This window comes from Carica papaya, chromosome 3 (genome assembly GCF_054855325.1).
Source record: "Carica papaya isolate Zhongbai chromosome 3, ASM5485532v1, whole genome shotgun sequence".
Classification (NCBI taxonomy): domain Eukaryota; kingdom Viridiplantae; phylum Streptophyta; class Magnoliopsida; order Brassicales; family Caricaceae; genus Carica; species Carica papaya.
In genome coordinates, this window is record NC_142311.1 from 32875465 (window position 1) to 32900911 (window position 25447).

A 25447-nucleotide genomic window follows, 5' to 3' on the forward strand; every position below is an offset into this window, starting at 1 on the left:
ATTTGAATTAAAATAAAATAATTTCTAATATCTCTAATATCCTCAAGAATAATTAAAAAAATATATATTGAGATTTCACTAATTTTTTTAATGCTTAGTTAATTTTCTGTATTTGTATCATTAAATCTATTGATATTCACAATATTATAATTCTTAAATTTTATTTTTATTGTTTGTTTAAAAAATTAATTTTAGTCGTCTTAATTTTTATAAAATTAAAAATTTCAATCTTACAAAATTTAAACCGATTAACGAACTAAAAAATTATGTTATATATAATTTTTTAGGTTTATATCAAATTATAATTTTCTTTTATGAATATATTATTTTGTATTTTATTATTTGGTTACTTATTGTTTCATCGACAGCGGAGTTGTAAACAAATTCATCAATATTTATTAGATTTATATTTTTTTACTTGTTTTTGTGTAATTTGAGTTTGATCCGTATGTCGAAAAATTATCCGTTACATATAAAGAGATATTTAACACATAAATAATAAATTTAGTATTTTTTTTTAATCGTTGTTGTTAAATATTTACAAATAGTGAGTTATAATAAATACTTTATACAGATTTATGTGATATCGTATCTATGGCAATGAAATTCAATAACTTCATATGCAAGATATAATGATGTCATAATATAATCATACTTGATCAACATTGAGTGAATATCTATTGTTTTGGTTATGTAACTTCAGCATGTATCATGTATAAAAATGACATATAAACTATATAAAACATAAATATATATGCATACTAACTCAGTAATTGATAATTTTTTATTAATATCGGTGGAAGAAAATTAAGTTATAGAAAAAATTATTTTAGAACCCGTGAATTGTTAGTGTCTTTCGCGATTTTATCTATTTATTTTATTTATTTATATTTAATAATATTTTTATAATTTTTTTAAAAAATTTATTTTTCACGTAATTTATAATAATATCTTTTATAATATTTAATACATAACTTAAGTACATCGTAGATATATTTTTTTCATTAATTATATTAAAAAATAATTTAATATGCAAAAAATATTAAATCATAATAATCATTTTATATGATAACATATTATTTTAGTCCATTATATTTTTTTAAAAGTATATTTTTTCATATTATATTATGAATACAGACATCTAAAATTACATAATAAAATAAAACACATAAGATTAACGCTTAAGAAATTGGTTGAATTTTAAGTATTATCCATAATTGAGATTACGTGGAAATTAATTTAATATTAAAAAAGAATTAGAAGAGTTTAATTTAGACGGTGATTTGAGAATTTAGAGGACGAGTTTTGCGTGGATTATTTATTTCGCTGGCAAAAAAAAAAAAGGAAGTTAGAAGGAAAAAACTCGCACGTGTCTTAAACATAAGATTTAATTTCACTTTTCCCACTTTCTCTTTCTAGGAGAGAAAGGTATCCCACCTCCCTCATTCCGCCTTTCTCTTCTTCTCTCCCCTTCTCGTCGGTGGCCATGATGTTTCCGTCGAACCGGTTCAGAGATTCGCGCCTTCTCATTCTCTACTTTCTCATTTCGTTTGCATTTGCGGCCGCCGATGATGCCGCACGGGACAGTACTTCTAGCCCGAAGACTCCTTCCTGTAACAACAAGTTACATTTGGTAATTGAAATATCGAAATTGGATGATTTTGCTCTCGTTCATTCGTTCTTCCTATTTTTTATGATAATTGTGGTTGTGTAATTTATTTGATTTGAATGTAGGGTTTTAATTTATTTCTTTTTCATTTCATTAAGTCGGGAGAAGGTTTTTCTAGACGTGCGCAATTGGTGTAGCTTTATTAGTTCTTGATTGTGGAAATTGGATCTGAAATGACAGGATGAAAGTTATTCCAATCCGTTTTCATTTGCTTTAAACTACTGAATTTTATAATGTGGAAGTTATTGTAGCCCAAACCTAAGATTCAATGTCCTAGCCTATTCCGTGGTTGTTTGATTTTCTGACTGTTTCATACTTGGGGTATAAAAATTGTAAGTCTCATTGGAATCTCTTTTAATTATGAGGATAATAGAAATTTATTGGAATCTCTTTTAATTATGAGGATAGTAGAAATTTGTTGGAATCTTTCAGTTAGTTATTGGGATTAAATTTAGTGGTTCTGGCAATTAATACAAGTTCCAGGCTCTGACTGTTTCATACTTGGGGTATAAAAATTAGAAGTCTCGTTGGAATCTCTTTTAATTATGAGGATAATAGAAATTTATTGGAATCTCTTTTAATTATGAGGATAGTAGAAATTTGTTGGAATCTTTCAGTTAGTTATTGGGATTAAATTTAGTGGTTCTGGCAATTAATACAAGTTCCATGCAGTCACTTTTTGTATTTATCTATTACTCAGTCTTGTGGTTAGGGTTAGATTGACGATAATTACCCAACTTCTTTATTAATTATGTTGAATTTATTTTATCCAATACTGGAATCTGTATCCTTGCAATGCAAAAGAAATAAGAGAATGGAAGGGGGCAATGGGAATTACCATTGTCCCAAAGAAGAAATAGAAACAACAAGCATGCTGAAGTTATGAAGCGAAGTTGCTAAGGAATGCTAACTAAAATGAATTAATAGAAGGCATGGACTTTTTTTTAGACGTATAAAGTATGGACTTAAAGGATCAAGAATATGTTTCAGGGAAATTGTTTGAGAATATCAAATTTTAGAAGTCAAATTGATACTGTGAATAGTGTACCAAATAATTAAACTAGGATAACTTATTTACGTGCACCAAAATACAACCAAAACATTAAGTCAATGTAGAAAATCTAATAAATAAAAAAGTAAACCAAAATTGACTAGCCTAGAATAGAGAATAACAATATAGCATTATAACTAAGCAGAAAGTCATAAACTCGTACTAGTAATATGTCTATAGTTAGTGATTCCTTAATAAGTTAAGTACCTTTAAAATATATAATATTAAAATTATATAGATATCTATTATTGTTGAAATATATCCACTTTAGGATCTTCTTGTTCACAACATATGTATACTTCATGTATATGTATATATGAGTTAGGTTAGATTTGTGGCAGTGCCCTCTTGTGCCTTGTTCGTGTCCATTCTGGTTCCTTTCTCATACTCATGCTGACTGACACAGATGTATGGCTATTTGATTTTTTTTTTTTTGTTTACTCATTATGTTAATTCACTTATAAATTCATTCTCTAGGTCAAAGTCAAGAATTGGGTTGATGGAGTCGAAGGTGAAAGCTTTTCCGGGTTAACTGCTAGGTTCGGGGCATCATTGCCTACTCGTGCTGAACAAGGTGTTAGATTGCCTGCTGTTTTCACGAATCCTTTAAACTGCTGTTCCACTTCCTCTATAAAGGTTTTGCATTAGCTTTCGTTGATTGAACTTGTGTCATCAATTTGCACATGGATGTAAATGCTTCTTTGTTTTTTTTCCCTCCCTACCTAGCTTATTATTCTGCTGGAAAAGAGCTTTTAAATATTAATAATTAATTCTAAAGAATTATTAGCAAAAAAGAAAAGGAAAAAATTCCTGTGAATTTGGAATCAATGGTTTGTAAGTTTTCTACTTTATGTTATGAAAAAAAGAAGTCCGAGGATTGTATCAAAACCTAGGTAACTTTCAAAAGGATCGGGGAAGAACTTGATACTTTGAATTGATGTTCTAGGCACCAAAAATAGATGGATCTCTATTAAAATAAATATAGATGGATCTCACAAGCTTGCATCATTTTTTTTTTTTTTTTTTGAGATAACTCACATGCTTGCATCATGCTGCTGCATGTTTGCTGTTTTCCAGATATCTGGCTCTATTGCCTTGACAGAACGTGGCGATTGTGACTTCACGACTAAGGCAAAAATTGCACAATCTGGAGGAGCTGCTGCCCTTGTTGTGATAAATGACAAGGAAGGTTCGTGATTTCAAGCGTGCACTTCAAATTTTTTTTCAAGTTCTACTGCATTTCATGTCAGATTGTGGCATTTCAAGATAATCTGTTTTGTTTACATATAATATTTGACCAATATTTTACTTGTCTCTCTCTTTCAGAACTGTATGAGATGATGTGTCCTGGAAATGATACTTCTCTGGATATTTCAATACCTGTTGTGATGATTCCAAAGTCAGGAGGAGATGCTCTTAACAAGTCTATGGCAGGACAAAAGAAAGGTGAGCTCTTGCATAGTGTTGTTAAGTTGCATTATTTGCCCATACTCTTAAGATCCTTAAAAACACAGTGTGGAGAAGGAAGGATTCAAGACAATAGCTTAAGAACCCTAAACAGATTAAGTGGTGGATCTCTTCTTAATTTTTTTTCTTCTTCTTGATAAACCATACGCATGCATAAAAGCTTGATATCTAATCATAGGCGTTGTTTATTTTCTGATGGCTTGAATAATTTTTTGGTTCTTAAGGTTTCATCACTTCTTTATTTTAATTTCTGACAGCTGAAAATATACAATTCATGCCTGAACTGTTCATACACTTTTGAATTGAGTTAGGAGGCTTTTGTTTGCTGAAAGAAATGTGCTTGACAGTAAACTGCTTTAGGTTATTTGGAACCAATAAATTCTTATTCAAAAAATAAGCAGTTACATGTTTTGGAAAAAAAGTTCTGACTGCAAAAATAAGAAATTATCTTTGTAGATAAATATCTTTATCACAAATGTTCTATTAATTACTTTATTCTTGTATATATTATTAATATTAAGAGGATACAAAGATAGTAATTAAGTGATTGGTTAGATTAAAAACATAAGGACCTAAAACAGTTAAGTTTAGGATGCTCATTTTTCACTATTTTAAAGTCACTTTTAAGAACCCTTAATTTCTTTGGTTTTTCTGTTATAAAATGTAAAAATTGGAGTAGAGTGCTTAAAATTGCTTATAAGCACCAAGTTAAGCAATTTGAAAAACTCTTTACTTTTTGTTAGTTTAAGATATTAAAAATTAGTAGACTTGCCACAAGTGGGGTATATCATAAAAAATATGAAGACATGACACATCTTTTTGATGAGTAGCATACACATGGAATTTTTTAGTATGATTTTGATGATCACATAATGATTTTTGAGTAAGATTAAATTATTTTGATTTTTTGGTTGGTAAGTGTCATTTTTATGATGAAACATATTGCTAATTATTATGATTTTCTGATACAGTGGAACTTCTATTATATGCACCAAATCGTCCAATAGTGGACTTTTCAGTGGTATTCTTGTGGACAATGGCTGTTGGAACGGTTGTTGCTGCCTCACTTTGGTCATTGTTAACTGATCCTGAGCAGACTGATGAGCGTTATAATGAATTATCACCCAAGGTTTATTAAATTAGATCTCTTCTCTCTGAAGTTGTAAATAGTTGAAGGTCTCCCATTGCTCTATGAAATTTCTACTTGAGTTCTCTGGATTGACTGTCTAATTTATATATATCTGTCATCTTGATACATATCACAAGGAAGATTGATTTCGTTTTTCTTTTTAGGAGCATAGAACTAGCTATCTCCTATGCAAAATAATTCAGTAAATTATATGTCATTGACTGAAATTTAACTGTTGATATGAGAATTCTAGTAGACCTTACAGTTTGTGGCCTTGCTATTATTTGGACAAACTTGTAGATAGAGAACCATCTTACGCTAGTTCTTTTCAGATTTCTGGTCCTCAGCTGTGGGCAGAGAATACTTGTGTCATCTCTGGGTTTATTTTGACTTTGAAGACATGGATGGATATCCATAACCTAGATGGGAAGAAAAATGAGGACCCTTTTTGATTCATATGCCATCTTTTTTGCGTTGTGCTGACCGTTCATGTACAATTATTATCTTTTCTCTTATCATATATGAACTTCATTGTTTGTTCTTACCGTTATTTTTTAATTAGTAAGTAATAATCTACCTTGGTTATAGGGGGATGGGATTTGAGTTTTCTTCTTTCTTTGTTTGGAAGCTCATTAGGGAGCAAATTTGAGTTCTTTCCTTTCTTTGTTTAGGAATCTTCTGGTGGACCAGTCAAAGATGATTCTGAGAAGGAAATTGTTGATATTAGTGCAAAGGGTGCCATATTTTTTGTTCTAACGGCTTCCACTTTTCTGGTCCTACTCTATTTTTTCATGTCATCATGGTTTGTGTGGCTGCTGACCATATTGTTCTGCATTGGTGGAGTGGAGGTAATATATTTCTTTCAAATGCTAGATGCATGCACTTTGTAAATGCAATGATATTATTATCACAGATCAGGTTTAAATAATATCTAAGGCATGTGCATCAGTAGTTTGGTTCGGTTCATTTTTTTTTGCATGTTTATGATATTATGTAACAAATAAACAATTTTGCGGAAAATTTTTTACAATTTAGTTAGTTTGGAGATGATGAAGATTCCATATAAAGATGATAAAAGTTAAGCTCTTAAGAAATTCCAAGTGCAATTCTTTAGGAGGTCAATTTTTATTATTTTGATAAGAATTTACAACTCTTAATTAATGTAAGTGGGAAAAAGAAATTCCACAAATGAATTTCATTTGTCTCAAACATTTGGATGGGAAAAATATAGTAAAGTTAGTTTTCTTGTTTCCCTTTCACCAAACAATAAGCTACCGGAAGGAGTAGATGATTTATTGTTTTTGTGCGGATGGATGTCTGTAAGGTAGCATATCCTATTTTTACCTTTAATATGTTTGCTGAACTAAGATTAGTGGGCGTCTAAACTTTAAGACATGCAGATTAATAGCTCGTTTGGTTCCCTGTTGAAGTCTGCTGAAGTACAAGAAAGGGTATCTCTATGGTGTGATATATTTATTTTTTTCATGCATTGATGGATGTTGGTAAGGTAGCATATAAAGATTTTCACCTTGTGTATGTTTGCTGAAATAACTTTAGGTAGGAGTTAATGATAGGTAAGGCATGCAGATTAACGCTTTATATGGTTATGAGGCTCACTAGTGCGAAATCTTGGAGCAAGCTGGCTGCTTGCTTCCTAGTTTTCTGGCTTTGCCGGCCTACTGTGAGGCTTGCCTAAGAGAACCTCCAATATTTTAGTGAGAAACTTTTTGGATTAATAGCTTGATGTTTTTATTTATGATAGTAGATGTATTTATAGGGAAGCTAATTGAATTAGATCCCTATTACAATTTTAGGAATCATAGTTCTAGTTTTATTGTGAGTCCTAATCTAAATCTAATTATAGTTTTAGGAATTCTACTCCTAGTTTCATTTCAATTTCCTAATCTAAATCTAAATAATTATAATAATATCTAAATAATTTTAACTCTTATTAGTTCCTTAGAGAAACCAACTTCCTGCTAGATTCAAACTCCTTCCTGTTGCTGCTTCCATCGGTTGCATGACCTATTATTTTCTGTAAGATATCACCTCATATTGTTTTCCTTTTGCTGTCCTATTTTCCCACCATCACCAGCTTCAGAATGTCTCAATAGGTTGATCCCTGAATCCCCTATGTGAAACTCCACCTGAAACCATCACACTCACGGGTGTAAGCTCCTGCAACCGTTGCCTCGGGCAAATTCAGACTTCTGTACCTTTGTGTCTTACATTGGCTTCCGATATGAGACCAGCAGTTCCAGTTGAGCCAACTGCCAAACAGCCGCCATCTTCTGGTGACCAGAAGCCGGCGTTTGGACACCATGCTTGCACATCCTTGAGTGGGCATTCTTTTATCATACTCTATTTTGTACCAAGACTTCTTGTATTGTACTCTATTTTGACTTTTTGAATGGGGTTTGACTGAATTGGTTCACTTAGACTGACTCGTCTATTCTCAGATTGATTTCCAACAGTAGAAGAGGAGGTATTCTTGTCTACTCTCTTATTTTGCATTCTCTTTTGCGAAGTGTGTGATGGAAAAAGTTTAAGGCATGTGAAATCACAGGGAAGAGAATCAGTCATCACTCAAGGATGGTATGATTGACTAGTCTTTCTTGGTTATAGCTAAGCATGATTATGCAATTATAAAAAAAATCCAAAGTATTCTCCAATTTTCAAAACCGTAGCCCACAGTGAAAATAAATATAAGAAACTTGTCATTCACAAAGAATGTTGCAGACATCTTGTTTCAATATTTACAGTTGAATGATTCAATCTTTTAACGCAACTGCATTGCCAACCATACATAGTGGCATGGACAGATAAATCAAGCATTTTGGTAAGTCAATAAAGTCTTGTTTCTATTCTTCATGGTATCTTTAGTGATCCAATCTTGTGTGATGTAGTTCCTACGACGTTGACACATCATTCTAGGTCAACATTGGCTTTATGATCAATATACTCAACATGATAAAACTACTAACACTTACTGTCTTATGTGCAGTGTAAAAAATATAGTTTTAAAGTCTCGGACTACAGAAGAGATAAACAAATATAAACATCTAAAAGTACTGATAGTATTCTTGTCTACTCATTGTTTTATGTGAGTTTTTTATCACATTGGTTGATAGTACTGATGACATGGTGCCATTGGAGGATGTTGAGGAAGATAGTTGCAACACCTTCTGTTTTGACATAATTGTGTGCAAGGAAAGAAGGGCATGTTATCAATATTAGGGCATGCTTAAGTATCACAAAGGGTGGTAAATGCATATATCAGGAGGAATCTAAATAATTGATGGATGATAAAACATTAGAATTCTTCTGCTCTGAAAAAGCTGCAACCTGTAATTGTCATTACAAATAGGCAAACTGTGGATTTTTGGAGGCATTGCAGATTATCGAAAAGGAACTTGGAAAAAATTAGAGTGGAATCAATAATGGAAAGGGGGTTGTGGGTGATGACAGTGTCAAGAGATATGTTCTCATTGATTCACCGGTCCTTGGTATTCTTGCAAGTGTGGGTACTTATCAAAAGGGGGAGTCAACTTCTTCTGAAGCTTGGTTAACTTCACCCCAGGATGGAAGTGAAATAGAGGGAAGGTGTAAGGTGCATTTCAAGAGGATTTTTTGCCAGAGACAGTGATGTTTCTTCTGTTGGCTTCTTAGAATTGGAAGAGAGACTTTGTTGTAGAATTTGGAGGAAGATAGCTTTATGGCTTCTGATCATTTGGGGAATGAAGATGAACATGGGGAAATAATGGAAGGAACTACAGTGAATTAGATAAGGAGGCTTTGGCAAATTGAAGAATCTCTTTGGACATTCAGCATGTCAGGGAGTGGGCTCTATTGGATCTATCAGCTTGTAGCAGCTTTTACGGAGGTTGGATTAGAATCAGCTAAGAGATTGAAACTTGATCCTGAAGAGGGAGTCAACCCTTCTTCTCTAAGTAATACCTCTCTCAATAATGTACTTCAGTCTGTTCATTTACTTCCTAGCCTCATCAACCAGATCTTGTTTTCTTTTCAGGTGATGACTGTGTGGATGGTAAATCTTGTAACAAGATCCTTTCCTGTTGGGTTGTGACTGAGAGAACTTTGAGTCTCTTATGTTGCAAATAGCTAAGTGCCAAATGATAATCATTTTTCTATAAACCCAGTAATGGCAGGACCAGACATTAAGAATCCTAACAACATTCTTTAAAAGTTAGATTTAGATTGGTGGGACCTTATTTAATGAAGCTAGGGTGGTCTCATGTATGACCCATATGAAAAAGAACTAGAGAAAACTCAAACTTCAAATATTAGCATCCTTGAACCAATATGGTAACCTGAAAGGGAGAAGGGAAAGGTTACAACATCATGAAGGTTATTAGAGAATTGAATGGTTTGGTCAATGCCCTTAAACTGAAGAAGGTTAAAGAGGTTATGTCTTGGGTGGGTCGGGATATAGTTTGATTGTGGAAACCAAAAGGAGTGAGTGAAATAATATTCTGACTTGGTTGTGTTGGGTTCTAAGGCTTAAGGGGTTGGATCTTGTACCCTTCTTGTGGGGCCTTGAGTTGTATGCTTGTGGTTTGGGAAAGGTTGCTTCTTTTGTTGGCTCCGTTGGGAATTGTTATTTTGTAATTCACTCTATTTCTGGATAGTAACTGCTTGTAAATTTGGTAACTGCTTGTGAAGTGTCCTTGCGAGCTTCTGTCCATGTGTGTGTGTGTACATGGACAAGGCAGTTGAAGTATCTTGTTTTTCTCTCTCTTTGCATAGATATTTATTCATTTTATGGGATTTATTCCGTATATATTTCTCTCTCTCTCTCTCCTATTTTGTGTTGTATTTATCTCTTTCTCTTTTCGAAGTGACTTCTTTTTCATGTTTATTGAAATGGTTGTTGTTTTCAGGGAATGCATAACTGTATTCTTACACTTATTTCAAGGTATGCTCAAATTTCTCTTCAGTACCGCGAAGACTATGGAATAGCTGTTTTATAGTGTTGAGCTTTTTTAATATATTTTTATTTTCAAAAGAGGTTCTTAATATATTTTATTGCTCAACAGGAAGTGCAAAAATTGTTCACGGAAGACAGTGAATTTACCTCTTGTAGGGGAGATGTCTATTCTGTCGCTCCTAGTTCTTTTACTTTGTGTTGCATTTGCTATTTTCTGGATTGCAACTCGGCGCGCATCATATTCCTGGATTGGCCAAGATATTCTTGTAAGTGTCTCAGTTTAAGTGATGCATGGGTGGATATATGGTTGATCAAGAGCTATTTTCTCTCTTCTTTTTTCTTCTTCTTATTGTTTCTATTAATATTATTATTGTTATCACTATTATTACTTCCTCATGTTTGATAGAAACCTATAACTAACTTCTCTGTTTTTATTTATTTATTTTTTGTTTATCCCCCCTCTGTTATTAAAATCCTATATTACTTCCCCAGTTAGTCAAACAGTTAGTTAACCCGTATTGATTTTTTTAACATATTATATTATTATACAAACTCAAAAGTACCCTTTCTAACTTTGCAAAATTCTAAATCTATTCTTTTACGTACATTAATCATATTATTTTAACAATCCATTTGAGGTACGTTCTTTGTCACTGTACTATTTTCACTGTTGTTTTTATTTTCCTTGGGGTTCTGCTAAGTTATGCATTTTTATCCACATAGCTTGTAGAAGTAAATTGCTATGTAGCTTGAATTGACTATGCTCACTCTTACTGAACTAAATCTGACTTGATGGTTTTCAGGGCATCTGTTTGATGATAACAGTGTTGCAGGTTGCTCGATTACCGAATATCAAGGTAATTTTGTTTGTAATTTGAATGATGATTCAAATATTGTATCTGTATCCTGATGGTTTTGTTTTACTCAGGTTGCTACTGTACTTCTTTGTTGTGCGTTTATCTATGACATCTTCTGGGTCTTCCTATCACCATTAATATTCCATGAGAGTGTGATGATTGCGGTGAGTTATGTTCTCCATTATCTGTTATCTTTACTGTTGAAATTAGTGTGTTAAATGTTAAACAGTTATGTCATCTGATGCGGAAGATACTATGGCCTTTCATGAGGCAAAGGGAAGGGGTCCATCCACTTAGCTTTATGGTAATGGGAGATATATGGGCTAATTAGGATATCCCCTTGTCGTTTTAGTTTGTTCAGGAGGTGTATATGATTCTCCTTTTGCAATTGGCTATTGTGGTTACTTCTTAAAGCAAGTCCATTTAACATCATCAAAGAGTGTAAACATGAAATGACTTTAATCCTGTACGCTCTTCTGCTGGGAGAAGGTAACTCAGGTAGAGTCTTATGGAGAAAAGGAAATACAGTCAATCCTGGACAATGTCAAGCCACAAGCAGCGATACTTCACATTTACCCCAACGTTAATGTCATGAAGTAAAAATGTGTAGTAGAGTAACCACTAAGTGGTAACTCAGGTAGAGTCTTATGGAGGAAAAGAAAGACAGTCAATCCTGGACAATTTCAAGCCACAAGCAGCGATATTTACTTCACATTTACACCATCATTAATGTTGTTAATAAAAAATGTGTAATAGAGTTACATCTAAGTTGTAGCACATCTAGAAACTGCAATGAAGTAACCACTAGGTTGCACGGAGCAACTACAGATTGAGGAGATATGTTTTGAATAAACTAACCATGAAGGTATAGGAGTTTTAGGCAAAAAAATGTTCTTGGATCATTGAGCCTAACTAAGATGCTTTTGACAATTAAAAATCTCTCAAAAATAATTAGTAATAAAAGAATTTGACAACAACTTTCCTCCTATTTGCATATTTTTTTCCATATTATGTTGGTATGTACAATTGTTGGTTTTGTTTCTTTTACATGTTCAATCACTAGGAATTTTTTAACTAGTAACAAGTGCGCATCTTGTTCCACATTGTTTTAAAGGCAGGCCATTGTAGTTAATATTCTGGTAGTCTCTGTTCTTATTAACTTTTTTAGCATTTCTTCTATGGTATTATTACTTATTTTTCTTATGTAGGTTGCTCGCGGTGACAACAGTGGTGGACAAGCCATTCCTATGCTTTTGAGAATCCCTCGACTTTTTGATCCATGGGGTGGTTATGATATGATTGGCTTTGGGGACATTCTTTTCCCTGGTTTGCTAGTTTCATTTTCTTTTAGGTACTATTTTTGCTCTGCATTTATAAACTGTTAAGAACCATTCAAAAGGCAGGAGAAAAATAAGAGGCTAAATAAATTACTGTTAGGATCCTGTTAGTAGTGCAGTACTAGAATGACATGCGGTTAGGCTGGTGTTAGCTGTAGTTGTACTAGGGAATATTACTTTTACTGCCAGCCGATGTCTGGTAGTAGTACCCCTTTATAATTGTATTACGCAAATTAATGAGGATATATGAAAAAGTTATCAGAATATTTGCTAGCTTTTCTTCCTCTCCTCTTCTCTTTGGTCATTTTTCTCTCTCCATTCTTCTCTCCCTGGCCTCATACCCTCTACTACTTTCCTACTCTTCTACCAACAATCTTCCAAGCAAAAATGGCTCTAGGAAAAAGATTTGCATCAAATAAGGGTTTGAAATTATAGATCTATAGCTCCATCAAAATGAAGAGGCGTTATTAGAAGCTTTTTTGTTCCTTATCAAATATTTTTTTATTGAAATAAAAAAATGTGAATATATATTAACAGGGTACCAATGGGGGTACCACCCATTTACAAATTTAAAAAGTCGTTAGGGTATCAATAACATCCCCAAACTCATTTAATGATGTCATGACCCAAAATAATATATCCAAAATAATTAAACCATAACTCTCTTAGTCATTAGTATCCATCTCAATACTCTCACACACTCTCTTATTCCTTTATTTCCAAATGACCCAAAAAAAGGTTAAAGGGATGATCTTAGCAATATTCTTTTTCAGGCCAATCCCATTCCAAGCTCATATTTCATCGAAAACCGAGCCTGAAACGACCCGATTGATCCCTAGCAGTCTATAAATCTGGCACCATAGTTGATAGACCACCTGGCAGTGAAGAAGTAAGTGGCAGCATGATTCTTCAGCCGTCTTACCCATAAAACACCCATTAACAACAATCTCTCCTCTAGTCTTCAGCTTATCAAGTGTCAATATACTTTCTGGACCAGCCTCCCATGCGAAGAAAGCAATTCTAGGCGGAACTCTGGATTTCCAAATCTGTCTTGAAGGGAAGAGGGGTGTGTTGTCTTGCCCAGCCCCCAAACATCTGTCTATAAAATGATTTAACCGTGAATTCACCTTTTTTGGACGGTTTCCACTGAACCTGGTCTGCATCATCTCTTATGCGACATTGTGAGACCAGCCTCAAAATTTCTTCATAATCAAATATCTCCCAATCATTTAAATTTCTAGAAACATTCACTGTCCAAGAGCAACATCCATTTTCCATCGCATACACCTCCTTCCTTATCAAATATCTGATGGTGCATAGGATCACTCTAATGTCTCGAGTGTTGGAAAGGTGCTTTTTTTTTGTCCCTCAGCAGTAAGCTCACTCTTATTCAAACATGTGTTCCTAGTATCCCTTTTTCCTGTCCTGTGTTTGAAATTTCTATAGTGTTTAGATATTGTTGAGAGTGATGTAGAATTTCCTTTGGTTTTGTTTAAGAGAATTATTAAGGGATCACTCAGTTAGATAGGAGATTTGCTGGTTGCTAAGAAGGATGGGAGTTTGTGTATTGAAATCTATTGGGTAGAATCTTTCCTTATTTGGCTAAATGATTATAGTATGAGACCTAATTCTTTGTGACATGATGGTTAAAAGTAAGTTTCTACTGCATAGGAATAATCTGGTGTGATACCGTAATCCTACATTGAAAAGATATGTGGTTGTCATACTCTTAATAAAGATTCAGTGCTTTGGATCCAAAAACGTTTTGCTCTATGGTGCTTGGGTTTGGAGCATTACAAATTGTATTGGAGCACATGTCAGCTTGATGACTTCAAATTGTTGCAATCTTGAAACTTATGGGTATTAAGATTTTGACTTTCTGATGTAATATGTGGACTTGATGAGGATATCCAAAATTTGAGTGGTGGAGATTATAATATTCCAATCCCACATCAGAAAGGTATGTGATTGTTTAACTCCATATAAAAGTTCAAGTTACATAGTACCAATGACTTGAGGTTGAGCTTTTGAGGGACAATGGTTAAGTGAAGGAAGTGGTTTTTCTGACGTGGATTTGCTTTCCTTCTTAGTGGAAGGGTGGACATGCCAATCTTCTTCTTGACTATCTAATGGGAAGGTTCTAAGATAAGAAAGCTTATCTGTAAGGAGGGTATTGCTCCCAAAACACCAACATGGGAGGTTTTTTCCTGCCAATCTATAGAATGATTCACTAAAACAAAAAAGGAATTGAATCCACATCCTCTTTACTATCTCCATTCATTTACTCAAATAAGATGGAAAACGAAGCTGTTGTTTTGTTTCCTATTTGTTAACAGGTAAAAAAGGCTGCACCAGTGACCTTCCTCCCAAGATCCCTACGCTCATGAGAAAGTATACCTATTGGTTCGAATGCTTCATCTAATTTGTCTTTGAATTCGTATGCCTCTGTTCCTGCTAACCAATGCCTCTATGACTTCAGGTAGTGAAATTGCTTATTAAGGTGATGATGGCAAGATGTTATTCCCCCATCATTATATTATATATCTTAAAATCTTTTTACATAAAGTTGCTAGATAGACAGATGCTCCCTGAGCACAAACTTGGGTCAACAACTCAATACTAAAAGAATAGGAAGCCTAAGATTGGTCGGTCTTGAAAATTGGTTCAAGGACCCGGGACTCTAGGTCAGAAGATGCTCCCTTATTAGTCAAATGACATAAAGAACGAACCTGTTGCTTTGGTTTTTTTGATTCAGCTTCTCCATTTTGTCATCTTATACTCCTGATTTTAGAATCTGGTCTACGACCTATTCAGACTTTCACTTGTAAATCATTCTTTGATTTGCTCCAAGCTCGCAGGCTAATTTGTTCTTTAGAGCTTCTGTGGTCTCATATAGTAATGTGTGGCTGCTGACTTTGGACTTGCTTCTTTATGTGCTTTAAAGCTTCTAAGTCTCATAATTACAATTTTCTTTTTGTTGCGATATCTTAGAGACTTTGCACTTGCTTATTTGACACTTCACATATTTGTGAGGAGGAAAGAGATTGAGTTATTGTAGCAAAGGCCTATATTTGCTGATTTGTGGGTTTTGTTGTTGTAGAGAAGTCTTAGGATTTTTAAGGATCATTTCTTGCCATTTTTTGGGATAGGAATGAATCTTTTGGCATCTCCTTGGATTAAGGTGTATGGACGCTTTCAAGGATTGTTCTTTTGTCTTTTTGATTTGCAGTTTTTCTGTTTTACAAATGGATTAAATTGGTAAACTGTGTGTGCATAGCTTGATATCAATAGCGTGAATAATGTGAAGATTTCAAAAAATGGCAAATAGTTATACATTCTATATCTTGATAGGCAATGAAATGGTGGGTCATTAGATATTTTTGCTACTTCAGTGAAAAAAGGTCTAGTTCCTGGGTGAGAAACGCTTCTATGAAGAATTCAGGTCTTTGTATTATAGGTTTAACCTAATATACCTTCCTTTGGTGGGTAGAAGATGGATTTGGTTTGAGTCGAAGGGGAGGTCCACTTTCCCTGGATTTATAGTTTTCTTGTTTTTGTTTGATGCAGAAGCTTCTCACTCCACGGGGTTGAATTGTTTCTTGTGAGTCCAAAGATTAAAGGAGATCAAGTAGGGGCTGGGGGCCTTGTCCTTTCTTTGAAGAAATGGTCAGGAGTCCCTTGTTTTTGGAATTCTGTTGAAGGTTGGTGGACGAAAATTTAGAGTTACAATTAGATTGAGGCATGTAGTGGGATGAATCAAGTAGTGGAGAAAACAAGAGTTTGGAAATTTGGCGTGAAGAGGGACAACCTTGCATAAACTTGGGATTGCCTTGGCAGCTTGGAGTAGGAGAGGATAGGGTTGTTCATTATCCAGTTCGAACCAGAAAGTCGGACCAGACTAAATCAAATATTGTTTGGTCCTGTTCTTGGTCCAAACAATAGAGGTCTGAAAAACCTACTTATTTCAGTCAGGATTAATCAGGACCAAATAGGACTGGAATGGGCCGGAAATTAAAAAAAAAAAATTCAGGCTTCAATATTTAGAATTTTGAACCTCATTTTTTGAAAAAAAAGAAACCCAAAAAATAAAATACCTATAAAGCCAAAAACCCCAAAATCCGCTTTGCTCTTGCTTGCAGCCTCTAGGGTTGCTCGAAAAGCCTCCTCTCTTTCTAGCCGTTCTCTCACTCTCTTTGGCTTCCTCTCTTTTTGCCTCCAAGACTCCTTTGTGGACATTTGTAGCTGCAAGTGGTGAAGCACACCTCTGAGATCCTGCAATAGTGTGTTATCCTTCTCTCCACTTATCTTCACCTTCAGCTAGTTGTACCAAGACTTCTCTTCCTTGCATTGTCTTTTTCTCTAGAGGCTTTTGCATTCTTCCGTAATCGAATATGAGAATCTATGTGTTGCTTCTCTTGTTTATGGTTTTAGGTCCTACTTTTTTTTGCTTGATTTTTTTAGCTTTTAATAATAAAGTGAGGTGGGTTGATTTCGGGTCTCTAACTTTGGGCCATAATTTATCTGGGTGGAATAATTTTGGGAAGGTTTTTTATATTTTAACTAATCTGTAAATATTTTGCACATGGGCGACATCGCTTTGGTGTCTATACTTAATACACATCCTTTTTTATCTTAAAAAAAATAATAAATCGAGGTGGGTTAAAGTCTTATGTGTATATATATAGAGCAACGTATAAAAAAATAATTGCAAAAATAAAAGCGATTATTTTTTTATTTATATGTATAAGTTATATTAATTATATATATAATGGAGTTAATGAATTTTGTTTGAATGAAAAAAGGCTAGTTCGATGCCTGTTGTGTCTACTCCAATTAAAGAAATTTAGCTGTTACAAGATGTTCTTTTCACTAAAATTGTAATAGTTCATGGTACAAAATCTAATTTAGTCACAACAATCCCACCAACACATTAATGAACTAGATATTTCCTGCTTAATAAAAAAATATAGATCGGTCACTGCTACCTCATAATACACCTGCAAAGTGCCGAACTTTACATGTTCAATGAGATTCCAATTCGTGACCTTCAAGTGGAGTGTCTTAATCATTAGATCATCGTGCTAATGGTGCATGAGGTGTATTGGTTAGAAAAAGGTAATGTTTGTGGGGTAGTTGCAGATGACGATAAGGGCATGTGGATGTGAACTATGTTATCGTGTTGCAAAATTCTTGACATTTGACAATTTTAGGCATTACCTACACTATTGGTCCATGATACACCCGTAAAATGGCGAATTGTACATCTTTTAATGAAATTCAAATATTGCACACTTTTTATCTAAAAAAAAAAATCATATTTTACTATGAATAGTATTCTAATCTAATTAATTTTAGTTCTTAGTCTAATGCTACCCGAGAATGATTTGACTCTATAAATACATTTGTAATTTATTTACTATCATAATTCAGTTATTCAATAAAATGTTTCGAGATTTTTTCAGTTTTGTGATTGTATAATACAATTAAACCCTGCGTATGATGATTAAGACATTTTAGATTTGATATTGAAGAAACCTTAGCTATGATGGTTAGGTTCTTATCTCCAAATCCCTAAGTAAACAAATTAGTCCTGATTTATCCTGCATTACACCAATATCAGATTATTTCATAGCTTAGCTAGTCACCGAATATTATGTTCAACTAGCATAGTTAGGTAGTTAGCATGGGGGATGCAAACTATGGTATAAAGTTGGAAATGGACCGCCAGGTTCTTGAGCGTAATGGTAATATTTAATAGACAATGCAAGGATTTTTTGTTATCACTAAGCATGTTATTTTTTCAGGAGGACTTTTGGGTTTTGCCTCTTTGGAGGGTTAGGATAAGGATTGGATTAAGAGGCAAATTTGAGTAGCATGGGAGACAAAACTTCTGTCCTAATGGTTTTTCTTTGGCATTCTTGTTGTAGAATTGGAGACAGTTAACTTTTTTTATATTTATAATTAAGATCAAGGGATCCACCGATGCAAATATTAAGGAGTTCGAACCTGTTCTAGTTTGCTATGATATTATTTAGTTTATCTTTCTATTTAGTTTATTTCCTAGGATAGACTTCTCTTGATTTTAAGAGAAAAAATAATAATTTTATTTCTCATCCTTTAAATTGTTACATTTAAGATATTTATAGAATTTTTAACATAATAATTAGGAAATAACTATTTTACTAAAGTTCTAATTACATGAAATTACTATTGTAGTAGAATTTTAATTAGATAATACTAATTAATTAAATAATAAACTAAAATAATTAAATGATAAAATATGCTACTCAAAATCTCCCCTCAAGTTGGTGTAGGATATTACACATGCCCAACTTGCAGACTAAGTTTTAAAAAGTCATCATGCAGTTTAACAGTGCTAAAAGGTGCCAAAAAAGTACTGCAAACTGGAAGCAGATTTATCAGACAGTAGCTCAGCTCGACGCAACTCAAAACAGCTCGACTTGGCTCAAAACTGCTCGGTCCGACTCAAAATAGCTCGGGCTCCACCGGAGTACCACACGAGCTCTCACGCGCTGACATGAGCAGATGAATGCCTAGTCACTGAACAACCACGTGCTGCCATCAAAAACTGCAACATGCCACCACTAGAAGCACCACCGTGTTCAACCACTAGAGTCTCATGTGCCTCAACCGGACCACCAAGCGCCGCTCACGCGTCTCCGCCAGAATTGCCACGCGTCGCCGCCAGAAATCACCAAAACACTAGAGAAAACGCTGACGGTTCCAAATCCAGCACGGATTTGGTGAGATTGGGCCGAAAACTGCCCAGAAACACCCAGGATTGGGCTTCACACAATTTGGCCCCCGCCTCACCATTTCGTCTTCTCCGGGGCGTGTTCTCTCTCTTGGGCTCTGGTTTTGTGTAGAGACAAGGACGTACGTTGCAGATCCGTCTCTGATTCCTTTTCTCCGGTTGTCTGTTCGTGTGCAAAGCCGAAAACAATTCGTCTCCTCTGCTTCTGGCAGTATGGATCTTGTTCCAGACGCTGCAGGATGTTGCTCGATCTTCTACCCTTCGTACGACTTTTTGGTGTCATAGTTGGGTGCAGGTTTGCTTGTGTTCTCCGAGCGGCACACTAATAGATCCAACTTCCCTCCTTCTGTTGTAGCTGCTGACGACCGGCGGAGTCGAGTGAAAGGTGTCGGTCGATTTATGACACCGTCTGGGGTGATGATGAGGGTAGATTTGGATAAGTGGGTACCAACCCAGACTATTGTGTTATTTTAGGGTTTGAAGGAAATCTTGAAATTAAAACGTTAAAATAGATTTATTTGACTCTGATACCATATTGCTTTTAGAAGAAAAAATAATAATTTTATTTCTCACCATTTAAATTATTACACCTGAGATATTTATAAAATTTTTAATCTACTAATTAAAAAATAACTATTTTACTAGAATTTTAATTACATGAGATTACTATTGTAATAGAATTTTAATTATATGATACCAACTAATTAAATAATAAATTAAAATTATTAAATAATAAAATATGCTACTCAACAACTTAAAAAAAAATTTATTATTCTGAATATATATAAATTGGATATCCTACCTTGTTATTCCGATAATGTGATTGTTATACAGAAATTGTTCAGCTATTTATTTGATTGTTGAGCTCTCTCTATCTTTAATCAATTTGTGATATTACGATCTAAAATTGATTCATCATGCTATCGTCATATTTCTCAGTTAAAGTCATAGAAATAAGATCAATTTGTAAACAAGGAATATCCCATGGCATGCAATATCGTTGTAGATTCAATTTTATGGTCAAAATTGTCCCTTTCCCTGAGTAACAAAATTCAGAGAACCCAAATTTACCATGCTTCCAAGATGAATCACCATCAATATCCACAAGTAATCATTGTTCTAACACCAAAGCATCGCCAGTTCATCTCCTATCACCACTAACAATGGTAGAAAACACTTGAAACCTCTATATGGTTCGTCAACTCATCTTTTGGGCTAGATCTACGGATGACTCGTTTGGATCTAGACATTTCTCATTTGTGCTACCATTGCTTGCATGGCTTTGATCATTGATTGCTTCTGATAGCACCTGTGTGAAAATGAGGAAGATAGTTTTGCAGTGGTGTGAAAATGAGGAAGAGAAACTGAATAAAATGAAGATGGTAAGAAGAGAAACAAGATAGGGGAAAAAAGCCGTCACAACCTTGGTTGTTTGAAGGTTCCAACAACCAAGCCCAGGACAAAGAGGTGATGAGATAAGGATTTTTGTGTCGTTAGCTTTTGGGTGGGAAGCGAAGGAGACGAGAAACAAGAGATGAAGAGAGACTATTGTTGATCATCTGAGAGGTGTACTTATATGTATTTAGGAAAAACATGGTAGATATATTTAGTTATTTGATAGTTGATCATATGTATTATTATATATTATTTTCTAAACTGAAACCAAATTAAAAATTTCGGTCTGGTTTTCAGTCCACCAAAAATTTGGAGGCTTGAAAATAAGTCCCATGCCATTTTGGTAGTTTGGCTTGATTTTCAGTTTGCACTAAACAACTTACAACACTACTCCTTTGAACTCTGCTTACATGAAAATTCTGGCTTCTAATCCTTGCAACTGCATGCTCCAATGTTTCTTTTTCTTCACAAAAGACATGGGAGCAATGTGATTTCTCAAAAATCAAAGGAGACCACTCAAAAGCAGATCAAACTTTTTTTATAATTAGAGAAAATTGCAGAGTGTTTTTCCCTAGAATAAGAGGATAGGTTTTCTTGAATTGTCACTGGAGTCTTTGTAAATAGCCATGTTCTGTTTTTTCAGAATAATTACTTAACAAACACAACAGTAGTTTTATGAACAAGCCAAAATAGGCTTCATCATCTTCAGAACAGCCTGCTTGGTTCAGGATCGCAATAAGATCTTTCTCCCCTGATTTATGGCTGCATTTATCAAGTCATGTAGGTTGTACAACACGGTTTTTGTCCTGTAAGCTGTTCTTAATGTTATATCTTATTCCTTCACGCTAAACATTCGTTATTGTTGTTGTTGTTCTTCTCATGTTCGTTCACTGTTACTGCTGCTGCTGGCTTTATCATGTACTTTACTAGGACTATTCCTTTGATCTTGATCTATCCCTGTCCGAACTATACCCAAAAATCCAGAAAGTCTTACTTACAATCCTTAAACTCAATGGAAGGCTTGTATGTTAGCACGTGTACCCATATCTGGCACCTTTATTTAGAGTTAATGAAACATAATTTCTTCTTGTGTTGCCTTATTATTTACTATTATACTGATTGGTCTATGTTCTATTTTTGGTTGCCTCAGATATGACAAGGCAAATAAGAAGGGCATTTGTGATGGTTACTTTCTTTGGTTGGTAATGGGCTATGGATTTGGTGAGTATATTTTTTGGCAATGTATATTCATCTTATTAGAGTTCTATGGTGCAACATGAAACATAAAAATTTATTTTAGGATAACGTTGGCTAAAAATTTGAATTAATGTTCAATTCAAATTTTCATAATCTACATTCTTTTAACAAATTCTTATGTTGCCAATAAATGTCAGGTTCCCCAAATTATGGTCATGAAAGTCATGATGAGAAGGGAAGAATGTACTTTTTCTAGAGTGATGAGACCATGTTTAGAATGGTTTACCGGGTGAAAGTTTAACAAATAGTTAACAAAGTGTGAAGTTTCGTAGTTGTTTTCAATAATGAATCATAGCAAGTTAAACAGATACCATAATGTAGGCACCAAACAGAAATCTTAATAAGAAAAGGATATCTCTTGCGTGATAGGAAATCAATTGGTGAACTTAAGAATACTTGTAGTAATACAAAATTCAATGGAACTTTTTCTCCTGAATACAAACAGGTACTCTAATGTTGGCACCAAACACAAATCTGCATAAGAAAAGGATATGTCTCGCGTGATTGGAAATTGATTGGTAAACTTAAGAATACTCGAAATATTACAAAATTCAACGGAACTTCTTCTCTTGAATGCATAAATTTTCTAAGATAAATTAGTTTTGTTCAATATTAAGCTAACAGAATAATCCTCAGAATTCTTTGGTATGAAACATCTATCTGTACTTTCCTTTTGGTTCTCCGTGAAAACATCTATCCATACTTTTTGTTTGTTTCTCCATCATATTAGTTGTAAATAGCTAAGCATTTGAGTACCAATAGAGAAAAAGTTTGCAATATTTCTTTTTCTGGTTGTCATATTTCTTTTTCTGTTCCGCAGCAGAAATATTTCTTGTTCTTAGTTTCATATCGTATATTTAGTAATCAAGTGGTGATCTTTTTATTGTTGCTCCATTATGATTGACATGCACAATTCATGGAGTTATTGTTATTATTATTATCCATTTTGTAGCCAATATGATGGAAAAAGACAGTTCATGGAATTATGCTATGTGGTGATTGGTACTGAGTTTTCCCATTGCAGGTCTGTTTATAACATACCTAGGGTTGTATCTAATGAATGGGCATGGTCAACCTGCATTACTCTATCTTGTTCCTTGTACACTAGGTAAGTGTGTGCTTTCAGCTGGTTCTGTCTTGTGGCTTAAGTAATGAAAGAAATCCTTTCTGCTTTGCAAATTGTTGAGCCCATGTTTGTATCAGGTCTTACCGTCGTATTGGGTCTGGTGAGAGGAGAGTTGAAGGACCTCTGGAGTTATGGCGCGGAATCGAAGTCAGAAAGCAATCCTTCAGAAGCTTGAATTACTGAGTTAATATCTGTAATATCGTGTGGTGTAAGGTTGGTTTAATATGGTTATGGAGGTTTTTGTATCATATTAAATTGCTGGGGAAGGATGCGGCCAAATGTAAGTTGCCAAATCCATTTATTCTTCTGTTGCATTCCGTCTTTTGTTGTATCTATTATCTGAAACACTTAATAGAGAGTTTACAAGAGGCATTTAAATAGTTTCTTGTTTAGAGGTTAGCTTTAATTTCCCTTATTCCCAGTAAATATTATCAAAAGGCTAATGCTGTTGTAGAAATAACATCTGTATTTCCATAATCCATTTATTATTATGATTGTTTAATGAATGAATTAAGAAATTTATTAAATGACGTTCTGGAAATATAAGATTTTAATGTTTTATACTATCAATTGCCTGGCCAGAAGAGGATCTAATGGGTTTGAGAGAGAACTCTTCTCTTCTCTTACAGTTCCCTGAAAATGAACAGCAATAAACAACTCTCTAAAGAGTTTCCGTCCAGTCTTTATTCTATGTAAATAAGATCAAAGGGAAAGGAACAAAAAAAGTAGCATAACGGAGAGTGGCAAGAAGTAGACGGAAGCACAGAAGGTTTCGATATAGTTACAAATTCTGATCAACTAAAACTACTTGTCGGACTTTACAGATTATTGTAGGACTTTTGTTTTGGATTCGAGTTAAATCAGTACCCACAATCGTTTACTCAAACGCACTTATATTAATTATGGATTGGTTATAAGCTAATGAGTTGGGATTGATAGGAGCAAAGCGAGTTTACATGAAACTCCAACTTGGAATTATTAATTTTATCAACGTTTTAATTAGTGTTTTGATCTTTCAGATTGGACAGTGTAGGGTACTACCTTCACGGGCTTCCCTCGTCCAATCACTCAGCTGTCTTATATCATCGAGCCACTGCCATTTGATATCAGAACCTTGAGTTACACGATGAGAACGTACACGTACACACAAACACAAACACGCCTCCGTGTTTTAATAGTTAAGATATTTATATTTTATATTAAAATTGCAGAATTTAAATTATCACTTTATAAATGTATTCTCGATTGATATTTATAATCGTTCGCTAATAAATTTATTATATTTTTAATAAAATAAATCTTTTAAGATAGTTAGTTTTTAGATAAAAAAACTGAACCTAATTTAGTACTTAAAAAATAAAAAGATACAGGAAGAAATTAATTTAATTTTGTTTATTTATTATTGAGGGTGGATGGAATGATATGTTTAACACGCCAAGAGGAAATACATTCATTATTATAAGTAAACAGAAACCAACCAAAAAAACTGAAGAAAATTAAACTAAAAAGAGAAGCCAAACTACTAGTACATGCCAGCCATAATCTTCTTCAATACTCAGTGATTGAAACCAACCTAATTAAGTCCAAGTATCTAGCAATTGGGAGCAGGAAGCTTGCACTTGGCAGGAAGTTGCAAGGCAAGCTTCGGATCGACACCAAAAGAAGGCAAGAAGCTGGAGTTCTTGTAGGAGCAAAGACACTGCATGTTGGCATGCGACAGAGCTCTGCAGCAGTCGGCAGTCGGCGGTGTAGGTCTCGGTGGAGTCACCGATGGCCGGCAAGCCATCAAACCGGAGAGCGGAATGTTACAGATCGTTTGAGCATTGCATGGCTCAAACACTCTTATAGCCATCACCATAACCACCACAACCAAAATTAGCTTCTGCATCTTGATCTCCAAATACTGATCTGATCTTTCGGAGGGGGAGATGGGTATTATTGTCTGTAGGTTATAGATTGTTGGGTTTGTATATTTATAGAGAGAAATTGAATGGTACGGGTCTGTGGAGGAGTACTGTCATGCTGGCACTAATTGACGTTTCATACTATAGGGTCACAAGCAGGAAACTGTGCGGTTCATAATAACAACTTTAATTCTCTTGTCTTTATTTTTTTTCTTCCAATTGGGGCCAGACCCAGATGACTATTGCATTAACATCAGTCGCCTAACACCTTATTCACGTCGTGCAAGTCTAGAACAGTCAATTAATGGCAAGCCCTTCTGTTCAACTTTTAATGCTGTTTTGATGTTCTTCTAACAGGAAATATTTATGACTCGTAGTTAATTTTCTATCAACGGAAACAGGCAGGAAGCTGGATGTCATATCTGCCGTGACTAAATTGGAATTTGATTTCCAAGTTTTTAGATAGAATTTTAGTTGACTTGGAATTTGAACAAGGAGTTTTAGTTGGAATTTTATTACACCATCTTTTGTT

At 34.2% G+C, this 25447-nt stretch overlaps 2 protein-coding genes across 2 annotated transcripts; one reads left to right on the forward strand and one right to left on the reverse strand.

Annotated features, from left to right (window-relative positions):
• Nucleotides 1-1389: 1389 nt before the first annotated feature.
• Nucleotides 1390-23538, forward strand: SPPL3 (SIGNAL PEPTIDE PEPTIDASE-LIKE 3). Its single transcript, XM_088216606.1, has 14 exons — nucleotides 1390-1633; nucleotides 3198-3356; nucleotides 3798-3909; nucleotides 4047-4166; nucleotides 5159-5316; nucleotides 5988-6164; nucleotides 10218-10252; nucleotides 10374-10530; nucleotides 11068-11121; nucleotides 11193-11285; nucleotides 12330-12472; nucleotides 21779-21849; nucleotides 22910-22993; nucleotides 23089-23538. Exons 1-14 carry the CDS (start codon nucleotides 1487-1489, stop codon nucleotides 23184-23186), a joined length of 1608 nt encoding a protein of 535 aa, XP_088072732.1. The 5' UTR covers nucleotides 1390-1486; the 3' UTR covers nucleotides 23187-23538.
• An 850-nt stretch (nucleotides 23539-24388) lies between these two features.
• Nucleotides 24389-24985, reverse strand: LOC148268582 (putative lipid-transfer protein DIR1). Its single transcript, XM_088216607.1, has one exon. It carries the CDS (start codon nucleotides 24897-24899, stop codon nucleotides 24603-24605), a length of 297 nt encoding a protein of 98 aa, XP_088072733.1. The 5' UTR covers nucleotides 24900-24985; the 3' UTR covers nucleotides 24389-24602.
• Nucleotides 24986-25447: the final 462 nt, after the last annotated feature.

Bases quoted from the DNA above. Each gene is read 5' to 3' on its own strand.
- SPPL3 (XM_088216606.1), top strand. From the start codon at position 1,487: ATGATGTTTCCGTCGAACCGGTTCAGAGATTCGCGCCTTCTCATTCTC. The intron at 11,122-11,192 runs GTAATTTTGTTT...TGTTTTACTCAG, and splicing joins CTCGATTACCGAATATCAAG to GTTGCTACTGTACTTCTTTG. The intron at 11,286-12,329 runs GTGAGTTATGTT...TTTCTTATGTAG, and splicing joins ATGAGAGTGTGATGATTGCG to GTTGCTCGCGGTGACAACAG.
- LOC148268582 (XM_088216607.1), bottom strand. From the start codon at position 24,899: ATGCAGAAGCTAATTTTGGTTGTGGTGGTTATGGTGATGGCTATAAGA.